At 46.5% G+C, this 23,526-nt stretch overlaps 2 protein-coding genes across 2 annotated transcripts in view; one reads left to right on the top strand and one right to left on the bottom strand.

Annotated features, from left to right (window-relative positions):
• The window catches only part of LOC135897083 (uncharacterized), a 497,858-nt gene extending 484,540 nt beyond the window's left edge, over positions 1–13,318 (top strand). Inside the window, exon 8 of the mRNA XM_070529445.1 lies at positions 13,200–13,318. The gene's annotated coding sequence lies outside the window, so the exon portion shown is untranslated. The remainder of the gene's footprint in view (positions 1–13,199) is intronic.
• LOC139052412 (valine--tRNA ligase, mitochondrial-like) overlaps positions 1–23,526 on the bottom strand; it is a gene marked incomplete at its 5' end in the record, with an annotated part of 290,547 nt that overhangs the window by 85,378 nt on the left and 181,643 nt on the right. Inside the window, one exon of the mRNA XM_070529506.1 lies at positions 14,210–14,346. Coding sequence (XP_070385607.1) covers positions 14,210–14,346 — 137 coding nt within the window. The remainder of the gene's footprint in view (positions 1–14,209; positions 14,347–23,526) is intronic.

Raw genomic sequence — 23,526 nt, 5'->3', positions numbered from 1 at the left:
CAAATGCATTCCTGTTCTGCAAAGCAACGCCTAGTAAACTAGTGCTAAACTACTGGTGAGAGTGGGAGCAGCAATGCTAGGGCATTTTACAGATAAACAGCGCGCAATGACCATTTGAACGGGGCGGCTCGCTTGGCTTGCACGTTTCCCCTTTGCATCAACGGTCTCCAGCAAACCAATTTTACCTAATTATGGGCAGCGTAAGTGTACCACATTAATCGTGTTTGAAAAATAAGCGCTCTACAATGAGTTTGGGCTGAATCGCAAGCGTCGTCGGCCACAGTGTCCCCCGAGCTAGGCTTACCGAGCCTAGCGCTGGCTGTCAGCAGAGTCATCAGTGGACAATGTGCCGCTGTGAAGTGTTTTATTGCTCGCAGAGGCATAACTTTATTGACAGTGCTCGCATAAAGCAAAGCAGTGTTGTGTAAAGTTGTTTGTCTTGTATTTCTCAAGGTGGATATGAAGTCTTCCAAGCACAAAATTTGGGGCGTTGGATTTGGGCGGAGCTTGCGTGCTGCTTGCTCGTTAGGACGTACATACTGGAATTCTTGGGTTTTACGTGCCAATACCAGGTTTTGATTATGAGGCAAGCCGTAGTGGGGGACTCTGAATTAATTTTGACCACCAGGGGATCTTTAATGTGTTCCCATGCATGGGACAGGGGCGTTTTTGCATTTTAACCCCCATCGAAATGCGGCCCCTACAGACAGGATTTGATCCCGCGATCTCATGCTTAGCAGCGCAACACCATAGCCCCAAAGCTACCATGGCGGGTTGGGATGCACATCCGAACCTGTGTGTCCTGAATTGTCATGTGCCACATATTAGAGCATGAAGTAATATTAATGCGGAAACGCGCAAGGTGGAGAGAAGTAAATATAAAGGGAAAATCAGACATCCACCTGTTCGTGGATGCCCTTTATTAGTGCTAGAGTATGCAGCTAGTGCATGTTGGATCAGCATACCAAATCGTATGCGTCTCCAGCTTTACTGTCGGCACAACTGCGGTCGACCTGCACAGTACCAAAATGGTTACACACAAAGCTTTGATCAAGTCACATGATCCACTATATGAGCTTTTGTCTTTAGAGGAGATTGACCTTAATGAACAGACAAGAACCCACAAAACCCCCCTACCACCAACACCCACATGATCATATTAGCGTCAAGCATACCGCAATGGCTTGCAGACTGTTACCACATCGACCAGTGCCAAAGTTTCGTCACAGCCACATTGCCTAGGCCATTAGGCCTAATCGGCGCTGCTTCATCGGGCATCGGTAACTAAAGTTACAGTTTGGTGCCATATCGACGGAGATCTTTTTGAAGCAGTCATGTGACACTCAGAAAGCTGACGAACTGCCTTGCAAATGAAAGCAAGTGCACGAGATGGCAACAAAGCTGTTCACAGTCGCCATCTCTGCAACACACCGTACCACGGCCTCTCATTTCTGACGCCGTTCGCAGACGCACGCCACCGTCTTTTTCTTTTGTAGCTTCAAGCAACCCATCAAAAGACTACCTTCGGATTTACACGGCAGGCACGAAAGCGTCATGAGCCTGTTGCATGAATTTGCGTGGCCAGCAAATTAATGAAGAGAAGTGCCATTGATGGCACTTCTCTTCGGATCACAGCAGAACCATGATCCGAGTGACACGATGCACTGTCCTTTCGTCTGTTGCACAGATTGGCCTTCGGATAACAGCCTGCCATAATTTTGGGATAGTCCTCCTGTATTTTAGCGAAAAACTGGAAAACAAAACTTTTTATGCAATAAATAAAAAATTGGCACAAAACACAGGTCCACTATTTAATTAAGAACCTCAATGGTATTCAGTACTATAGAATGTAACTAATTCATTAGTTTCAGAGGAAGAAAGCACTTGATTCTATTCAGCAGAAATTCTATTGATCAAAAAAAGTATTTTACAGATCTTCGTGTACTAGAATTGAGCTGCAATAGGTGCTGGCCTACTAATTTGGTGTTCCCCTTAATAAGAGTAGATTGTACTGTGTACCTTGATTTCTGTGTACCTAAGCTACAAGTTTTAAATTTTAGGTTTTACATTCTTGTTATGCAATGCTAGGAGACTCCCGAGTATGTGCAGCACCATATTTCCTTTCCCGAAATTTGACAGAATTAAAATTTGTGGAAAATTTTCTGATATTCAATATTTGATTTGATATACAGCTTTATTTTTTTGTTTGATTCGATATTTCGTTTGAAATCTACTACTCGGTATTCAAAGACCCCCGCTATTTAGTACATTCACACACCCGTAGTTTTAGATGCGGGGTGGATGCAATTATTCGTAAAAGATGTTTTCAACGACTTCTACGAACTGGGCAGTGATCAAGTGGTGCACAGTGTCACTGTGAAGACTATTCCAATCCGTAGATGTCTGAACAAAGGACGATAATTGTTGCACAGAAAAAGGCACTGAAGGAGGGTATGCTGGTTCAAGATTGTTGAAAAGACTTGAAGGATGATGGGCTAATGTTATGACAGGGGTTCAAGGTGCTGTGTGATAAAATTTATGTGAGAAAGGCAAATATGCGCTACTTTAAGGCACGATGAAAGAGTGGGAAGGTTAGCACATGATTTTATGGTAGTGATGCTTGAATGATAAAAGTATCCGAGGATACCTAAGCACTTCTTACGAGTTGCGAATGCAAAAGCATTAATGCCAACTTGAACGCCGCTGAGGGGTCCTTCAAGTTATGAGCTCTTCATGGGCAAGCGAGTGCATGAGATGCTTGGCACATTTTGATTTGGCCTTACCAAGGCGCAGTTAGAATGCAGGCGAGAGCTTGTGTAGACAAGGAACAGGTGGAATACACACAATTCCAAGAGTGAGAGCGCGGGAGGTGACCTCCCCCCTTACACGACACTTGGCATGCTAATGAAGCAGCAGGCCCTATCTGCTCCATCGAGGTGTGCCTTGCGTTGCAGCCAATGAGAAGTCCATCAAGGCGCACTCATTATGTGGTGTGACATGATGTGGTACCACCTCCTCCCCAATGGCTGCACTGTCACATGCCTAACGACGCACGTACTAGGCCACATGTTTAGTCAGGCTGCGATGTGGTGTGTGCCATGACTCATGCACTAGGCGCACCTTTAGTCAGCCAGGACCGTGGAGCCACCATAGTGTCGGGGAAGCGAGCTCATCTTGCACCCCAGAGACCCGGGATCGATTCCCACCCATACCAAAACATACCAAATTTTCTTCTCAAAGCCATTAAATTGCTTTGTTAACAGTAACCTCTATGAGAAATTTGACGTCAATCCGAGCGTTTTTTTTAATGTGTTTTGCTCTTTGCGCAGTTGGCCCTTTTTGGTACTGTCTTTCGGTCATGTTGACTACGACGGATTTTCACTCAATGGAGCAGGGCATATAAATCTTTTGCCTTAATAATCAGAGAAGATGACTCGAACAGCGTGGTTCTAAAGTGATTATAAGGATTTATAAGGTTAGCTTATGAGGACGACATGATAAGCTAGCGGAAACAGAGCTGTGTCATGGGTTTTTGGCATTCGATAAAGGCTCAGAGCTCTGCCCAAGTGAAGAGCCGCAACGCCGGAGACCTGCTGCCATCCCGTACTACCACTAAATCTCTCATCGCCTCAAAAAGGTGGCTGAAGAATGTGAAGTCCTGATGGTTTTTATGGCACCCAAGAAACTGGCTGGCATGTGCAACATGGTGCAGGGAAGGAAGAAAAGAAATGAATGCAGTGTCAAGCACGTTGACAGGTTCGTCCCATGCAGAATAGGGGTAGCGTACCAGATACTCCTCTCTTGTGGCAACTGCTACATAGGCAAGACGGGACGGTGTTTAAACGTCACACCGCAGGAGCACCGCGCAGGAGTAGAAGGATTGGCGGGGGGTGACAAACTGGCTGACCATTGTCGCCACTGTCGTAATTCAACGCCTAGGTTTCCCAACACAAAAGTCTTGAAGATGTTTGCGTCACAACTAAGCCAAGAAATCTATGAAGCTTACTGTATAAAAATGCAATCTGGCAGCTGCGTAAGCAGCTCTTCAGTGTCACCGAGTGAAAAAGAGTTAAATTATTTACATAGAAATTTGTGCCACTCACGCTCGCCTGCCATTAATGTCGAGTGATGGTTGTCCGATGATTAACAAGTGTGATTGCGATACATGTATATATGTGTGGTTTTCCTGGAGTAAATCTGAGTTGAAGTTCTGTGCTTGTCCTGTGTGTTTCCTTCTTTGCCCATTGTCATTTGTGCGGTTACATAATGCATTCCAATATCGACAACCAACTAGCCCGCCTTTCCCTGTTAAGCATTCGATAAATATGTATAGATGCAAGATGAATTGGCAATGTAGTTAGTCGAGGCAAGGGTCACCATCCCGTCTGCAGCTGCTGCAAAGTTGCTAAAAGAATGCAGAATACTGAACAATGTAGTTCACGGAGAATGATACATTGTAGCTTACGGACTGCGATAAAAAGTTGTCCTATTAGGGTTATATTAGGACTGCGATAAAAAGAAGTCCTATTAGGGTTATTATAATTACACGAAGGTATTTTGCCCTCGCCAGCAGCAGTACTTGAGACAGCTATTCTGGCGGCTAGCTTCCCACGCTATGCGTGCCACCCTCGCACCTCTTTAAGCTTTTCCTAGACGCTAGAGCTATGCTATGCCCGTGCAACCTTGAGCGATCGGAAAGCGCATTTTCCACTCTTGGCCGGCGGAGAGGGGAGGCTTCGTTCCGGCCGCGAAGCTCTCCACATCTCTGTAAGGTGCCTGGTGGTGGTCTCATGCTGACGATGCCCTCTCGGTGAGCGCATATTTCCCCCCTCATCTTTTAAGAGGTTCAATACATACAAGCATTTGTCTCGCAAACCAGATTTATTTCAAGGGAATTTTCCACGTCTCAATAATTTCTTTCGTCGTTTTCGAGTGCTGATTGCCGTGTTATAGTTTGTTAACGAAACTTTCCCTCAAGTCTAAGTATTTTAAGGCAGTTTGTCGTGTGCGTATCATGGCCATGCACGCTTATATCGCCTTCCGTTTCTCTACCACGGTTGCGCTTTAAAACCACGGCGCTGCAAGTTTGCTTCAGAGACTTTCCTTTCCTTCCCTCTTCTCCGCCCTTAAACTGGCTCTCCTAACTACTACACGCAGAGACAAAGCAACAGCGCGCGCATTAGATCCTATATATGAGATGAATATTTACAATTATTATTAGGGTTATAATTATATTCGAGAGCTGATTGCCGTGTTATAGTTTGTTAACGAAGCTTCCCCTCAAGTCTAAATATTTTAAGGCAGTTTTCCTAGTCTCTAAAGCCGCTCGAGTTCACGCTGCTCCTCTGGCGGCCATTTTTCCAAGAAATTATGCCTTCCAACTGTCGTCGATTATGCCATCGACTGTCGCGGACAACATCAGTCCCTTTCCACATAAGTGTTGTGTCGGCAGCGGCAGGCAAGCGGGGGGCCCCGACCAGCGAACGCGCGGCTAGCGCCGGCGCAGTAAAGGAGACTCGGAGCGAACTGCTCCCGATGAAAAACCGGAACGAAGACTCGCCGTTTATTGCTAATAAAGGCTTCACACGCCAGATGACACCTCCAAGTTTGTCACATGACAGAAGGGAGGGGCGCCATCTAGCTAAACAACTACAAACCATACATGTACGATGACACAGAGATCTGACAGGGGGCGACACTATACTAAAATAAGTATGAGGCTCGGAGTAGGAGCTATGGCGCTTGAAAGTAACCGGAGGTTTGACGAACCAACCGACTGAGCTACCTTTCCAGGCAACATTGAAGGGTCACGAGTTCAAATCACATGTTATGTTCCTTTTCTTCCCCCCTTTTTCCTTTTTTTCCTTCTTTTTAATGTCTCTTCCTTCATTTTATGACTGTACGGAAACCCTCCTAAAAAAAAAAAATTATATATCCTCAATTATGTGTGGTAACACATGTGCAGGTGATAAATACCAGGTTCTCTAGCCGAGTGCCATCCATGCGGTATAACTGAGCTCAGATTGGTCCACCTTGACTGATCAAATAGGGCACCACTGTAGGTTAAATGAGGCGTACAACTCCTGCGAGACCCGCCGTGGTGGCTCAGTGGTTATGGTAGTAGACTGCTGAGCACGAGGTCGCGGGATCGGACCCCGGCCACGGCAGCCGCATTTCGATGGGGGCGAAATGCGAAAACACCCGTGTACTTAGAATTAGGTGCACATTAAAGAATCCCAGGTGGTCGAAATTTTCGGAGTCCTCCACTACGGCGTGCATAATCAGAAAGTGGTTTTGTCACGTAAAACCCCATAATTTAATATTTAATATAACTCCTGCAGGGACGGTAGAGTATCCGTCTCCACTGCAAGAGGACCGTGATTCAAATCCCGGTGCCGCGCAATTCTCCACCGGAAAATACAAAAAAAAAACGTGCATTGAGAAAATTGCACAAACAGGCCTGGAGTGCAGCCTGATCCCGGTGACCAGAACCGGTAACGCACTCTCTCACCAGAGCAGGATTGGCCACCCTGGTGCAGTACTTGGCCACAACCTCCTATATGAATACAACAATCAAACCCCGACCCTCAGTCCCCAGCAGCCGCGAAGCAACTGACCACGGCGGCGGTCAGATCTGTGACGCTGCAGAGGGTGCTAAGAATACCTGGCTCCGGACTGGCCGCCATTGGAATCTGAACCTGGCAACATTTAACGTTAGGACACTATCTAGTGAGGCGAGTCTAGCAGTGTTATTGGAGGAATTAGAGGGTAGTAAATGGGATATAATAGGGCTCAGTGAGGTTAGGAGGACAAAAGAAGCATATACAGTGCTAAAAAGCGGGCATGTACTGTGTTACCGGGGCTTAGCGGAGAGACGAGAACTCGGAGTCGGATTCCTGATTAATAAGAAAATAGCTGGTAACATACAGGAATTCTATAGCATTAACGAGAGGGTGGCAGGTCTTGTTGTGAAACTTAATAAGAGGTACAAATTGAAGGTGGTACAAGTCTATGCCCCTACATGCAGTCATGATGACCAGGAAGTCGAAAGCTTTTATGAAAACGTAGAATCGGCGATGGGTAAAGTCAAAACAAAATACACTATACTGATGGGGGACTTCAATGCCAGGGTAGGCAAGAAGCAGGCTGGAGACAAGTCAGTGGGGGAATATGGCATAGGCTCTAGGAATAGCAGAGGAGAATTATTAGTAGAGTTTGCAGAACAGAATAATATGCAGATAATGAATACCTTTTTCCGCAAGCGCGTTAGTCGAAAGTGGACGTGGAGGAGCCCGAATGGTGAGACTAGAAATGAAATCGACTTCATACTCTGCGCGAACCCCGGCATCATACAAGATGTAGACGTGCTCGGCAAGGTACGCTGCAGTGACCATAGGATGGTAAGAACTCGAATTAGCCTAGACTTGAGGAGGGAACGGAAGAAACTGGTACACAAAAAGCCAATCAATGAGTTAGCGGTAAAAGGGAAACTAGAGGAATTCCGGATCAAGCTACAGAACAGGTATTCGGCTTTAACTCAAGAAGAGGACATTAGTGTTGAAGCAATGAACGACAATCGGCATCATTAAAGAGTGCGCAATAGAAGTCGGTGGTAACGCCGTTAGACAGGAAACCAGTAAGCTATCGCAGGAGACGAAAGATCTGATCAAGAAACGCCAATGTATGAAAGCCTCTAACCCTACAGCTAGAATAGAACTGGCAGAACCTTCCAAGTTCATAAACAAACGTAAGATAGCCGGCATAAGGAAGTATAATATGGATAGAATTGAGCATGCTCTCAGGAACGGAGGAAGCCTAAAAACAGTGAAGAAGAAACTAGGAATAGGCAAGAATCAGATGTGTGCGTTAAGAGACAAAGCCGGCAATATCGTTACTAATATGGATGAGATAGTTCAAGTGGCTGAGGAATTCTATAGAGATTTATACAGTACCAGTGGCACCCACGACGATAGTGGAAGAGAGAATAGCCTAGAGGAATTCGAAATCCCACAGGTAATGCCAGAAGAAGTAAAGAAAGCCTTAGGAGCTATGCAAAGGGGGAAGGCAGCTGGGGAGGATCAGGTAACAGCAGATTTGTTGAAGGATGGTGGTCAGATTATTCTAGAGAAACTGGCCACCCTGTATATGCAATGCCTCATAACCTCGAGCGTACCGGAATCTTGGAAGAACGCTAACATAATCCTAATCCATAAGAAAGGGGACGCCAAAGACTTGAAAAATTATAGACCGATCAGCTTACTGTCCGTTGCCTACAAAGTATTTACTAAGGTAATCGCAAATAGAATCAGGAACACCTTAGACTTCTGTCAACCAAAGGACCAGGCAGGATTCCGTAAAGGCTACTCAACAATAGACCATATTCACACTATCAATCAAGTGATAGAGAAATGTGCAGAATATAACCAACCCTTATATATAGCTTTCATTGATTATGAGAAAGCGTTTGATTCAGTCGAAACCTCAGCAGTCATGGAGGCATTACGGAATCAGGGTGTAGATGAGCCATATGTAAAAATACTGGAAGATATCTATTGCGGCTCCACAGCCACCATAGTCCTCCACAAAGAAAGCAACAAAATCCCTATAAAGAAAGGCGTCAGACAGGGAGATACGATATCTCCAATGCTATTCACAGCATGTTTACAGGAGGTATTCAGAGGCCTGGAGTGGGAAGAATTGGGCATAAAAGTTGATGGAGAATACCTTAGCAACTTGCGATTCGCTGATGATATTGCCTTGCTTAGTAACTCAGGAGACCAATTGCAATGCATGCTCACTGACCTGGAGAGGTAAAGCAGAAGGGTGGGTCTGAAAATTAAACTGCAGAAAACTAAAGTATTGTTTAACAGTCTCGGAAGAGAACAGCAGTTTACGATAGGTAGCGAAGCACTGGAAGTGGTAAGGGAATACATCTACTTAGGGCAGGTAGTGACCACGGATCCGGATCATGAGACTGAAATAGCCAGAAGAATAAGAATGGGTTGGGGTGCGTTTGGCAGGCATTCTCAAATCATGAACAGCAGGTTGCCACTATCCCTCAAAAGGAAAGTGTATAACAGCTGTGTGTTACCAGTACTCACATATGCGGCAGAAACCTGGAGGCTTACGAAAAGGGTTCTGCTGAAATTGAGGACGACGCAACGAGCTATGGAAAGAAGAATGATGGGTGTAACGTTAAGGGATAAGAAAAGAGCAGATTGGGTGAGGCAACAAACGCGGGTAAACGGCATCTTAGTTGAAATCAAGAAAAATAAATGGGCATGGGCCGGACATGTAATGAGGAGGGAAGATAACCGATGGTCACTAAAGGTTACGGACTGGATTCCAAGGGAAGGGAAGCGTAGCAAGGGGCGGCAGAAAGTTAGGAGGGCGGATGACATTAAGACGTTTGCAGGGACAACATGGCCACAATTAGTACATGACCGGGGTAGTTGGAGAAGTATGGGAGAGGCCTTTGCCCTGCAGTGGGCGTAACTAGGCTGATGATGATGATGATGATTAAGGTACACTCAATTCAAGAGTTGATCTTAAAGATTATTACAAGCAGCATGCACAAACCTAAACATAAAAACAAGACTGCCAGATCAGACATACTTACAAGGACACCTGCTGTAACTGTCTGGTGTTCCTTTGGTCTCTCATATCCTTTGCAATGTTTCTGTTTAAGTATACACGACCCCAACTATATCTCATATAATTTTTTTTAATTTGGGCCATTTTGGCGCATACTAGCTCTTCAAAGACAGTGAGCAGCGCGCCTAATAATAAATCTCTTATTGTTGTGTTATCATCGCCGCTTGAGCGATAGTGGCGGCGCGACTATCGCGACAGCTTGCTATATTAGCCCAGTCATGCGGCCCCCGCGCGGCATTCCACTACGAGCCGTCATGGAATAAACCACGTTTGGTTCTGCTCACGCCTCTTCCTTCGGCTGCGGTTTTCACCCCGTGAAAACACTACATTGGCGACGAAGATGGGATGCTAAGCAATTCTGCGGCAAGCTGACATGGCAAAGGAAGGTCCGGCAGCGGGGGGTGCAGTGGCGCAAATCGTGGGTCGACTGGGACACATCGAGCCCTTTGACGAGTCCACAAGCGACTGGCCGTCGTTCGAGGAACGCTTGTAATCGTTTCTTCAGGTCAACCGAATCCCCGAGGACGACAAGGTACACGCTTTTTTGAGTCTCATAGGCCCAAAGACGTACAGTCTTCTCAAGTCGTTGACCGTGCCGGAATTGCCGTCAGCTAAAGGTTTCGAGTTTTTAAAGAGACTTCTTGGTGACCATTTGTCACCGAAGCCGTCGGTAATAAGCGAACGCGCAAAATTTCACAGAAGAGCACAACTTGAGACTGAGTCAATTTCGGAATATGTTGCGCAGTTGCGGAAATTGGCACAGACATGCGAATTTGAATCCGCCCTTGATCAGTCGTTGCGGGACCGTTTTGTCTGCGGTCTGTGCCGAGAAGATATACAGCGCGTGTTATTCACGGAGGATAACAAGCTAACCTTCCAGAAGGCCGTAGAACGAGCGCTAGCCATGGAAGCGGCGAAAAAGAGCGTTGCAGAAGTGCACGCTTCGGAATCAAGCGTATCAGGCGTTCACAAAGTCGGAGCGGTTAGAAAACTGATATGACGCAGGGAAATTGCTACCGCTGCGGATCTGCGAAACATTCAAGCAGACTGTGCCCGTACGTCGCGGCCATTTGTTTCAAATGTGATAAGAAAGGGCACATTCAAAGAATGTGCCAAGCTCACAAGAGGAGAACGACGAAGGGAGCGCGTCGAAACGTAATGAAGGGGTTGAGTCCCGTTCAAGCTTCTGTTAGCGTGAAGGGAATTGTTTCACCCGGTATGGAGCCGATAAAAATTTCAGTGCAAGTACAAGGCGTACCTTTGGAAATGGAGCTGGATACTGGGGCGACTGAGTCCGTAATGTCTTTGGATCAGTTTCGTCAAATGTTTCCCTCTATCAAGGTCGTGCCAACGACGCTGAAGCTGCGGACTTTCGACGGAGCCATCATCCAGCCTGTCGGAGTGGCTCACGTTGCCGTGCAGTACGGAGAGCAGAGGGCCCAGCTGCCTTTTTACATCACGAGAGAAAAGGTCGACAATGGCTGCAAGCCATCCGACTCGACTGGAGCCGTATTTTCAAGCTCAACGCTATTCCCAGGTGGGACGGTTCTGCCTCTTCCAGACTGCGCGCTCTTCTAGACAAGTACCAGAGTTTGTTTCAGGACGAACTGGGGACAATTACAGAAGAAAGAGCGACATTGTCTCTGAAAGAAGGTAGCGTGCCAAAATTTATGAAGGCAAGAAGTGTTCCGTTTGCATTGCAACCAGCAGTTGAGGCTGAACTTAAAAAGTTGGAAGACATGGGAGTCATTTCGCCAGTCGAGTCAAGTGACTACGCGACGCCGGTTGTGCCAGTAGTAAAGAAGGAGGGTGGCATAAGACTATGCGGCGATTATAAGACCACCCTAAACCCTTGTCTTGAAACTGATCGCTATCCACTCCCGAGAATCGACGAGTTGTTCACGGCGCTCGCAGGGGGCCAAGCATTTTCTAAAATTGACCTAAATCGAGCCTATCAGCAGGTAGTAATGTCAGAATCGTCAAGAAAGTATTTGACACTAAATACTCATAAAGGACTTTTTTCCGTAAACAGGCTGCCGTTCAGGGTTTCTTCGGCACCTTCTATTTTCCAAAGAATTATGGACACCATGTTGAAAGGCCTGAAAGGCGTCAGCTGTTATTTGGATGACATTCTCATCACCGACAAGATGTCAGATGAGCATTTTGCAAATCTCGAAGCGGTCCTGAAGCGTTTAACTGAGCGCGGCGTTTGCGTAAAGAAAGAAAAGTATTCATTTTTCCAAACGGAATTACGGTATCTGGGTCATGTTATCAGTGCAGCAGGGGTCAGCACAACGCCAGAAAAGATAGACGCACTGTTGAAAGCGTCCGCACCCACAGGCAAGCAGCAACTACAATCGTTTTTGGGCATTCTAAATTACTACGGGAAGTTTGTTCCTCGATTGTCTACTCTGGCGAGTCCACTTTACAAACTGCTGCGTCGCAACCAGCCATGGCTCTGGGATGAATCGTGTCAAAGGGCGTTCGAGGAAATCAAGAATGCGTTGGCGTCATCCTCGATCCTGGCACATTACGACCCAGATAAACCTTTGCAAGTGGCATGTGACGCTTCCCAATACGGCGTGGGCGCAGTACTTTCTCATGTAACTGAAGACGGAAGCTCTCGGCCTGTTTTTTATGCGTCGCGCACATTAACTGAGGCCGAAAAGAAGTACAGTCAGCTAGAAAAAGAAGCACTGGCCTATCTTTGCCGTCAAAAAGTTTCATTTCTACATCTATGGGAGATGTTTCACGTTGATTACGGATCACAAGCCATTGCAAACAATTCTTGGGCAAAAAACGGGCATTCCACCAATTGCAGCGGCACGCTTACAGCGATGGGCTGTCACGTTGTCCGCTTACAAGTACTCGCTCGTGTACAAAAAGTCCAGTGACAACGCAGAAGCAGATTTTTTTTCAAGGTTCCCGCTCCAGGGTCCTGAAGACGGTACGTCTGAAGGCGAGGAATCATTTTATGCTTTGCGTCTGAACTCTATGCCGGTGTCCGCTAAACAGATTGCGCTCGCTACAGCACGTGATCCGGTGCTCAGTAAAGTGCTCCAACTTACAAGCATAAGCTGGCCATTGTATTTGCGAGATGCGAGCTTAAAACCATTCTTTGACAGACGTTTGCAGATCAGCGTGCATCAAGGGTGCCTCATGTATGGCCTGAGGGTTGTTATTCCGTGCGCTCTTAGAGAAGCCGTGCTCGACGAACTGCACCTCGGTCATCTTGGCATTGTGCGGAGCAAGGAGCTGGCTCGCAGCTATGTGTGGTGGCCGTCAATTGATGCAGACTTAGAGACAAAGGTACGAAGTTGCCAAGCCTGCCAGGAACAACGGAATGATCCAGTTAAGGCACCTCTGCATCCCTGGTCATGGCCGACCGCACCGTGGAGGCGAATTCACTTGGACTTCGCAGGACCTTTCCGAGGAACTATGTTTTTAGTCGTTGTAGATGCTCACTCGAAGTGGCCGGAAGTGTTCGTTATGCAAAGCACAACGTCCGAGCGTACTGTTGCCTGCTTGCGTGAGCTTTTCTGCAGATTCGGAGTGCCGGAGACGGTGGTGTCCGACAATGGACCACAACTGGTGTCCGAAGAGTTCAAGGCGTTTATGCGGAGCGTCGGGGCCAGACACGTCGTGAGCGCTCCTTATCACCCAAACACAAACGGTCTGGCGGAGCGTTTCATGCAAACGTTGAAGTCTGCTCTACGCAAGTCATCTCCCGGTGAGTCTATCGAAGAAACACTTCACAACTTCTTATTCCTACGACTGGAGAAGCTCCAGCTAACCTATTGATGGGTAGACGATTGCGCACCAGGCTGGATGCAATGAAGCCTACAGTGGAGGGGAAGGTGATGCACAGTCAGTTCACCCAAATGCAGCAGCGCAGGAGCAACAGGGACTGTTTTTGTGTTAATGACAGTGTTCTAGTTCGCAATTACAGAGGCCCAACGAAGTGGGTTCGTGGAACCATTCTGAAGAAGACTGGACCAGTCTCCAGGACCCCCGAGGCAAGTTCATCTGGCGTCGACATCTCGACCAGCTGCTGGCTGGCGCCGGCCCTGTGGTGACACCAAGGGCATCCGACTGTGATTTCTCGGAGGGGTTCCTGGTCTTCCTTGAAGGTCAGACTGGTGACCAGCCAACGCCAGCAGAGCCGACACCCGGGGAGTCCGTCCCTCCAGCTCCCGCTCCTCCATCAGAGACATCGGCTCCGCACAGGCGCTACCCGTCAAGGCAACGCCGTCCACCCGAGAGATACTAAGCCATTCTTTAACTATTGTATAAGGATACAAGTGCACCCTCTAAAATAAAGAGGGAAGAGTGTTGTGTTATCATCGCCGCTTGAGCGATAGTGGCGGCGCGACTATCGCGACAGCTTGCTATATTAGCCCAGTCATGCGGCCACCGCGCGGCATTCCACTACGAGCCGTCATGGAATAAACCACGTTTGGTTCTGCTCACGCCTCTTCCTTGGCTGCGGTTTTCACCCCGTGAAAACACTACACTTATGACCTGCGAAAAATACCAGACTGGCTCTCTCACATACCTGGGACAGGGGAATAAACTGCAGAGAGTTGCCGAGCTTCTCAGCTGCTGACAGGAAGAAACGCGTCGCTTGCCAGAACTTGTTGCAGAAGTGAAGCCAGTAGATGGCATCCTTCATTTGAAAGTTGACGTTGGTTGCTGCACACATCAAGACAACCAGTTTCACTGTCTTACAGAAACAAATCAAAAGCTTAGTTAGTTCCCTAAAACAAGAATCACAGGACTGGGTGCCACTGTCACTGGACACTGTCAGCACTCCATTTTTCATTGTGCTGATCAGTGTTAACTGTAACATAATGCATTTATGCCATGATTTTGAAGGTTATTTCTTGAAACTGGTGCCAAGCAAGGGATCTCTGTTAAACTGCTGCTCAGCTTCAATCCCACAATTAGGATATGTTCTATCACGGCTGCTGCATGAAAAAGCACAGGGTGCGGCCCACCGCGTCATGCCTGAACAGCATCTCTGGCCTAGTTTTCTGTGTGCCCGCTGCGGCGCCTCTGCTCGGGGATCGCTGCTGATAGAGCCTTCACAGCTGCACTGGCACACGTGATTCCACTCCAATCAAGGCATAAATAATGCAATTTGTATTTGGAAATCACAGACAAAATCTTTAAGTCGTCATTAGAAGTGCTGATTATGCTACAAACGCCAACAGGTTGTCACAGAGGTGGAAATTTGTTCTAGAATATGCCTGACCGCTATCTTTGACGGTTGCCCGTACAATGCACGGGTTGTGCACTTCCATCGAGAGGTTCTGCTTGAAGCAATCTATCAGTACTCTTATTCACTTCTCGTGAACACGTACACAAAGTAAAAACTTTACATAGGGAGAACTTGCACTGAGTTTGCCAAGTAATGCAAACTAACTTAGGTTAAATAAAAACGCTTATCATTGCAAATATTCATCAGTAGAATGTTTCTCATCAAGACAAAGCATACAGAGTGATGCTGGAGCTTATCTAAGCAGTGCGCCCCTTTTAACGAAGTTCAACTTTTTTTCTCTCTTGCTAGTGTTCCTGACAAGTATGTCTCACCAAACAGCGCCTCCCCTCCCCATCCCGCTTGGCATCAAAAACACCTCAGGCCCTGTTAACAAAAACTGCACCTGACTCTTCCTTGTGACCAATGTCAGCGAGACAAAATATTTTGTCCACCTGATGGTCACACACAACTTTTTGAGCAATGTCCATCTCATCGATAATGAGTGAGCAGCAAACTTCCCGCTCCACAGAAAGCCCTTTGCACTCAACACGCAGCCGCTGCTTTATCAATGTTGTCACACTGACTTCGCCGGTCGAGTGTCCTACATACTTTTGAAGTGTAGCACGACATGGAAGCTTCAAAAGGCCTCTGCTTCGAACATGCTCATACCGTTTATTTGAGCACGCTTTCCATAAGACACATTCCCGCAGATTCTTTCAATGTAGGCAGGCTTTTTTCCCCCTGAAGTGGCAACTTGGTTGCTGATAAAAACAGCAGCTTTGTCTCCTTTTCCCGCTTTTTGTAATGCCTGAACAAAGGACTGAATTTCATTGTTGTTTTTATAAACTAAGAGGCGCTTTTTCATTTCGTCCCGTTCTGATTGCCATTTTTTCAACTCTTCTCCTTGCAGACAATTTTTTTTCTTTCAATCTCTTGACTGCTCTCTTTGACTATTCCAGGACGTCCACAAGATCTAATGTAGTTTGACATTCCTGGTCAACAGAACTACGTTCAGAGCATGATTCTAAGGCAGCCTCTGGAACTAGAACTTCCACCTCGTCGCTGAGAAAGTGCAAGGCACTTTCGATGTTGGGGCTCTCTCCTGAGCTGCCGCAATCATCGCCTGCCTCAACTACTGTGTCATCAGTAAAGTTTCTTCCACGGCGTTTTTTGGACTGCACATTCTCTTTTTGCAGGTACTGTGGATATTTGCAAAATGCGGTCGGTACTGCAGTCAGGAGCAGGAGCCTAAGCTTCGTGTTCTTTTTACAGTCATTTTCTGTAAAGTGCAAGGAACATACCAGAGACCTGTCGCTTGGTTCCCACTTGCTTCCTTTTCCCGACACTGCTTGGTGAGATATATTCTCCAGACACGCTTCTAATGCTCCAAGTCGCAGGGGAACTCTTGATATTTCAGTCGGATCCTTTCTGGCATTTGTGCCGCAGAGTGGCGCACGACAGTCGCGCGGCATCACACCACATGAACAAAGCTGACTATGGCACACACGCACATCGAAGAGCCTTAACAAAGCACAGCAAGCACAGGCAAACTTGCTGACACACATGCAAGTGAAAAAGCACGAGATGAATGCATATTCTACGAGGCAAAGACGTTCTGACGCGAACCGACTTGCTCACCCACACACACGTGAAAAAGCACGAGATGAATGTATAAAGCACGAGGCAAACATGTTCTGACGCGAGAAGCAACTCCCTGTTAGCCCCAGTGTGAAGTCGGGAAAGTGTCCCTGAGCAGTGGCGCCCTCACTAAGAAAAGCGGTCACAACTGTAAACGCAGCCGAAAGGCACCCGCCTATTGTCCGTGGCACAACGTAGCTGGCTGCACCGTGCATTTGTATCGAGCAGCCATGGTTTTATAATGTGATTACTACCAAATTAACTAAATTTCATCACTTAGATAAGATATCACTCTGAAACTTGCCTTGCAAGTATTGGCTGCCTCTTCAAGTCATTCAGCTGATGTAGTAATTCAATTTTTATCAGTAGACTTCCACTAATATGACCCTGAAGGAAGCAATGGAATCGATCAATTTATCTAGTGAATCAAATAAAAAGAAACTCTGAAAAACACTGAAACTCGCTGCTGATTTATTTGGCAAAATAATCATACGTTGTTAATTGCCGTTTTCACTTGAAACATACTTGAAAAACCGTGTTGCACAAGGCAGTGATGCTCCTGAACACATCCTCGACACCGGCCTCAACATCTGCTGTGCTCAGACACACGATAGCGTTATCTGCGCAGTTATCACTGCAGTCATCATCGCTCTTGTCGTGGTTGCTGATCGTGCCGCCGGTCATGGAACACAATAAGTCGCTGGTTGTCAAAGAACCAAAAACTGCCAATTCATGGTTGGCATTTATGAAGACCTCAAAGGAAATGCTGTCGAGAACTGAGCGAAAATCAGCGAGAGACTGTGTTCTCAGCGCATCTGTTGTGAGTGTCTTAGGTGCATTCACTTGCTACTGGCATTGCGAGGCAGACGCGGTTTCGTCCACAGCGGTTGTGGTAAACAGTAGTTTCGTTTTGAATCATTGCGCACATGGGCCGCATGCCTTCGGAGCTGAAAGATCGTCATCCATGATAGGGTCGACAGCAGCCACGGTTTCGTCCGCAGTGGTTGCGGCCAACAGTAATTTCGTTTTGACTTGGTACGTGTGTCAGTCGCGTGCCTTCAAAACTGAGTATTCGTCATCCATGATCACGTCAATAGCCACCACGGTTTCGTCCACAGCGTTTGCGGCAAACAGTATTTTCGTTTTGAATCGGTGCACATATCGGCCGCGTGCATTCAGCACTCTGAGATCGCCGTCCGTGATTGTGTCGATAGCGGCCGCATTTTAGTCCGTAGTGGTTGCAGCAAACGGTAGTTTCGTTTCGACTCTGTGCAAAGCTATCCGGGATGAAGAGCACTGGCTATATCGCGATGGACGGACAGTCTATTGGCGGTCACCTCCCTGGCAAAAAAATAACCCGGGTGTGCACGGAATTATCCAAAATCTATTTCCGATAGTTTCTAGCTTCACCAACTCCCATGCTTAAGCAGTTACCGTATATGTACGCATAATGAACACACTTTTTTTCCCAATATACCGAAGCAAAGTTAGGAATTGTGTTCATTATGTGGCATAAACTTCAAGGAGACATTTTCAAAACAGCAAAAATTGAAAAGCAAGACAGTAATGCTTTGGAACATGCATAAGATAACTTATCTTTGCAGTAAAAATACACGTATGCCATTTGCAAACAGTAACTTCATTCCGCATTGGAACCACCAGACCTGCCGTTCAGGTTGGTGGCCGCTTTGATGATGTGTGGTGTTTTATGGCGCAACGGCCAGGTTTGGCCAAAGAGCGCCATGATAAGTGGTAGTGTTGATGTATTGTGGATGACGTGCACAATGAACTCATCATGGTAGATGTGATATGGCTGTAAAAGGGGCTAAAAAAAAAACTTACGCTGTAAGTGGAGTGGAATATATAGGTGCTAAAATAATGACGGTGACTAGGGCGTGATGTGGGCTATGGCAATGGGCTTTCGTTAAACAATGATGCAATAAAACATAACACTGATACCAGAGTTTCAGGAGAGTCCTTGCATGCAGGGCTGTTAGTTGTGTGCTTAAACGTTGCCTCGCCAGATGATTTTCAGGGTGTCCGTTTCGGCTAAAAACTCTAAGACTGTTTGCAGATTAAAAAGCGGTTCATCGCTAAGAAAAAATGCAGGGTGAAGGGGTAAATTCTGCCGACATGCAGCAGGGAAATACTTTTTCCTCTCTGTTTCTATTGCAGTACACTGAATAAGAACATGGAGGACTGTGAGATTATTGCCGCACATAACACAAGTTGGAGGATCGCCCCCAGTCAAGAGATGAGAGTGGGTGCCGTATGTGTGGCCTATCCTTAATCGGCAAAGAAGTACTTCCTTGTACCTTCCTGGCAAGGAAGGTACAAGGAAGTACTTTATCCATTTATCCAGTTCCCCAGTTTTGGTTTTATTATGTGAAGCTTATTCATTGCTTGTTTATCCCATTCACTTTGCCAATGATTCCTCAATTTACTGCGTAGAAAAGGCTTTAGGTCTGTGGCAGGGATGGGGATATTTGAATCTGCATCGCTAAAAGTTACCGACCCAGCGCTTTCGTCAGCAGCTTCGTTACCTTTTATACCTTTGTGACCGGGTATCCAGCATATGACAATCACTTGATTGCACATATATAGGGTGCACAATAAGTTATACAGCTCATTCAAAACGGAATTCTTATGTTTTTGTTAACTAATTAGTGCTTTCACGACAGTTAATGAGTCTGTGAAGAGAACAGCCTTAGCGATGTTTGTGAGCCTGATGTGTTTAATACCCGTGAGTATAGCATATGCTTCTGCTGAAAAGATGCTTGTGTATGGGTTGAGTGTCCCAGATATTGAAAATGATGGTCCAAGAGCTGCATAAGCAACAGTAATAATCCATGTATGCCATTTGCAAACAGTAACTTCATTCCGCATCGGAACCACCAGACCTGCCGTTCAGGTTGGTGGTCGCTTTATCCACATCATGGTTCCACCATAGAATAGAAAACCAATGCGTCAGCTGCGTGAAGTCAGTGAGGCCTAGGCCAATTGTGTGTGGCGAAACTCAACACATGCTCCAAACAGCAATCACCGATCCCACCCCAGCTCGTCCTCGCAGCTGCTTCCGGTCAAGCATCACGTTGAAGCGCGCACCTGTTTTGACAAGCACACTGTGTGCATCTCTTTCTTCGACCATCCCGCTCATCAGCATGTCATAGTTTATTGGTGTCTGATCAGCGTTTCCATTTTGCAAACAGATAAACACTATATCCCGTAGCAGGTGTATAACTCAACTTAAGCCCCATCACAGACATCGAAACCCAATGCAGGCAGAAAAGTGGGCCACAGACACACGAATTCGACACTATGCCCGACTATGACCACTATGCCGATCAAGTGCTGGCCGCCTATTCTTCACTTCCAGTTCTCCCGTGTGCCGCGCCCGGCCATGCATCCCGCGTGCATGCTCTCCTATCACATCAGCGTAAAGTATGTAAACTGTGTATGTTACAGAGAGCCAGCTGCGTTTTTTTGTTTTTTTCTCTATCAAAACTGCGAGGTGCCTTTGCACTGGCACTGGCAGAAAGGATGCACTAAGCATTAAGTGCGCTTGCTTTAAACACATGTGCAAGAGTCAAAGATTGTAGTCTCTCCGAAAAACTACAGCATGGCCGTTGAAACATGGGACTACACAGTAGCAAAATTGTGGGGTGCATTCATTAAGTGAGGAAAAAAAAATCTGATTTTTCGCAAATAATCAGTGGGTGCGCTCGTTATGCAAGTGCATCCATTACACGAGTAAATACTATATGTGCCATAGCGCCGTGCGTAGCAACTTCATATTCTTTGATGCTTTCAATGCAGGTGACCATTCACCGAAGAATCGCCTTCCTGTACAAGCCCTTCATGTTCCTTATCACACATTCCTCATTAGTCCAGGGGTTGCATGATTGCCATTACATTATTAGGCAAGAACTGGAGGCATATCACTGTTAGCCCTTCCACGTCAAAGTACGTGTGGTGTAGAGGGCGCTTCTAACCTTACTAACATAACTAACGGCTGACCCTACTTATCATTTGTCCATTCTGTTATTCCGTTGGTCAGTATAAAATATGTGGCAATAAAGTGAGCGGATATACACGTCTGCCAGGATGTGACATGCGGTGCTGTTTCGTTCGCTTCATGGTGTCAGAAGTGGCCGTCCTTTGGCTTCTCTCAGAGGTGGAAGGAGCGTGTCAGCAGCGTTGTGCTGGAGATAACAGTCCCCGGCGCAGTTGAAGCAGTCATCTGAGCACAACATGAGCAACACCGATAAGAAGACAGATGATTCTTTGCAAGGTGCACGGGCAATTGCAGGCGCCGGCTCCCGTGTTTGCATCAGCAGACCTTAGGGCTCCAATGCCTTTCGACTTCAGTAATCCAGGGCAGTAGAAACACTGGCTCGTCCAGTTCAAGGAGACTACCTGTACGCTTCGGGATTGTACACTGGCAACGAAGAGGTGCGTGTCCGCACGCTGCTGTCCACCATGGGTCCGCAGGCAAGGGAAGCCCTCAGCTTGCTTGACAGCAAGTTCTCTGACAAGCTGTGCAGGTGATCAAAGCTCAGTCTCGAAGAAGCTTTGATACAGGTGCGTCAACAGAACGACGTATTGCACGTGACTCCCCCAGTGTGACTATGGCGTCTTCATCCATTCGTGTGGATGCAGCAAAAGCGATGACGAATCGCTCGCGAAAAATGCCTCCTGCAGCAGCCAAAGTTCGGTCACCTCCAGCCTCAAGGGACGGGTATTATTGTTGTGGCAGAGCGTCCAACCCAAGAACAATATGCCTGGCCCAATATGCTCTCTGCAACAAGTGCCATAAAACGGGCCGCTTGTGGCAATGTGCCATTCTTCAGTGTCGGCTATAGGTCTGAACGAGGTTGGCTCAGTCAAATTACCCTGGCCCAAGTACGTTGATGTGGAAGTCAATGAAACACTGCTCACGCTCAAGGTCAATAGTGGCACAAAAGTTTCTGTTGTACTAAGCACCGTTCTCTGCCATTCCTGCGCATCTTGATCCTCAAGAAGTTCAGGTAACGGGCTCCAGAGGGCAGCCACTGGTGGCTTTGGGTACCTTCTGGGCTACCTTGAGATGGATGAAGCAAATGGCAGAACAGAAATTGTATGTGGGGCGTTCACAAATGGTGCCTCTGCTCGGTTTTCCAGCCATTCAGGCACTGCAAATCCTCAAATTTGTAGGAGACATAACTCAGGACGAGAAGTCCACCACCGAAGGACTCGATTAAGACATGTTCCAAGGTCTTGGCATGCTGGAGGAATTGTACAAGATCTACACAGGGCCAGGGGCTGTTCCATTTTCCTTAAGCATACCAAAAGGATACCCATCCTGTTGTGCCTTGTTGTAAAATCTGATATTGACAGGTTGGAAACAAAGGACATAATTAGGCAGGTCATGAAGCCAACATGTCAAAGAAAATAATTTTCGTTTCTATATATGAACATAGGAAACATTCTTCCCAAGGCAGAGACCTAATTAATACAACAGAATCAGATTTGTTTGCAATCACGGAAACGTGCCTTAACTCTGCTGTAATCGACTCCGAGATACTACAACTTTTTCCGCATTTCAATATTTTCTGACGTGACTGCACTAACAAACCTGGTGGTGGTGTATTAATAGGCAGTCATAAAAGTCTTCAGTGTACCGAAATTAAGACACCCGCATCTTTGGAAATTATGTTCGTTCTCTGTAATGCTTCGTATCCCTCCATGATAATTGGTGTTTGTTATCGCCCCTCTGGAACTGACCTTCTTTTTGTACCTGAATACCATGAGATTCTTCGCTCTCTAACTGAATCTTATCGACATCTTCCGATACTGCTGTTTGGCGACTTTAGTTTTCCGGCAATATGCTGGACCAATCTAGCATGGGTAGCTTCCAAAAACAGTACCGAGAAAGATTTCATCAATTCATGCCTAACCTTTGGATGAATACAACTCATCAATGAACTGACGTGCTACAGCGATAATTCTAATATCCTAGATCTTTTTCTTGCCTCTGGGCCCGACCCGGTATCAAAAATGACTCCTTTGCCAAGGCTCAGTGACCATTCAGTAATCCATGCATCCTACTTTTGTCAACTTTCGCATCCCACAAAGGCAACTAAAACAATAACATTGTACGATAAGGGTATTTATTCTGCAATCAACTCTGAGCTCGAAGAATTTACTACTTTTCTTCTAACTGACTTTTTACAGCGTTCAGTCGAGACTAACCGGTCACACTTTAAAAACAAAATACTAGACTTGTTTACTAAGCATGTGCCCAACATCATCGTAACCGAAAAGAAGTCATCCCCATGGTTCTAGGTAACATTGAAGCAGCTGAACAATAAAAAGAAAAGGCTTTTTCGTTCTGCAACATGCTTCAGTGACGCAGGCTACTATGCCCCAGAAAAAGAATTCGAAAGGCTCGCAGACAGAGAAAAACATTCCTTTTTTTCCCCCAGACATTGCCCGCTATGTTACAAAATAACCCCAAAAAATTCTGGAACACCATTAACCCTAATAACGCCCAACCATTAGCATTGCGCGACGAACAAAACCATCCAATTCCCGATCATGAGGCCGCCGAACAGCTTAACCACATTTTTTCTTCCATGTTTATCGCCGAACCTGTTCACAACTTACCTCCCTTTCCTTATCTTGACTATAACGTGATGCCCAACATCACATTTTGTCTGAACGGCATTGCAAAACTAATCGACTCGTTAAAACTCGCATCTTCATGTGGCGGGGACCGTATCAACACGAAAATGCTCAAAAACACGAAATCGACTACTAGTGTGATACTATGTCATATTTTCCCGCAGTCACTATCAACAGGAGGGGTACCGGGAGACCGGAAAGTGGGAAAGATTATTCCGGCACCCAAAAAAGGTCCGCCATCTTTGTGCAGCAGTTATCGCCCTATTTTACTTACTAGCATTTGTTCTAAACTAACGGAACATGTGATCCAT

This window comes from Dermacentor albipictus, unplaced genomic scaffold, assembly GCF_038994185.2.
Source record: "Dermacentor albipictus isolate Rhodes 1998 colony unplaced genomic scaffold, USDA_Dalb.pri_finalv2 scaffold_22, whole genome shotgun sequence".
Classification (NCBI taxonomy): Eukaryota; Metazoa; Arthropoda; class Arachnida; order Ixodida; family Ixodidae; genus Dermacentor; species Dermacentor albipictus.
Note: the sequence above shows the minus strand (reverse complement) of the source record. Positions and strands in the feature narration are given on the sequence as shown.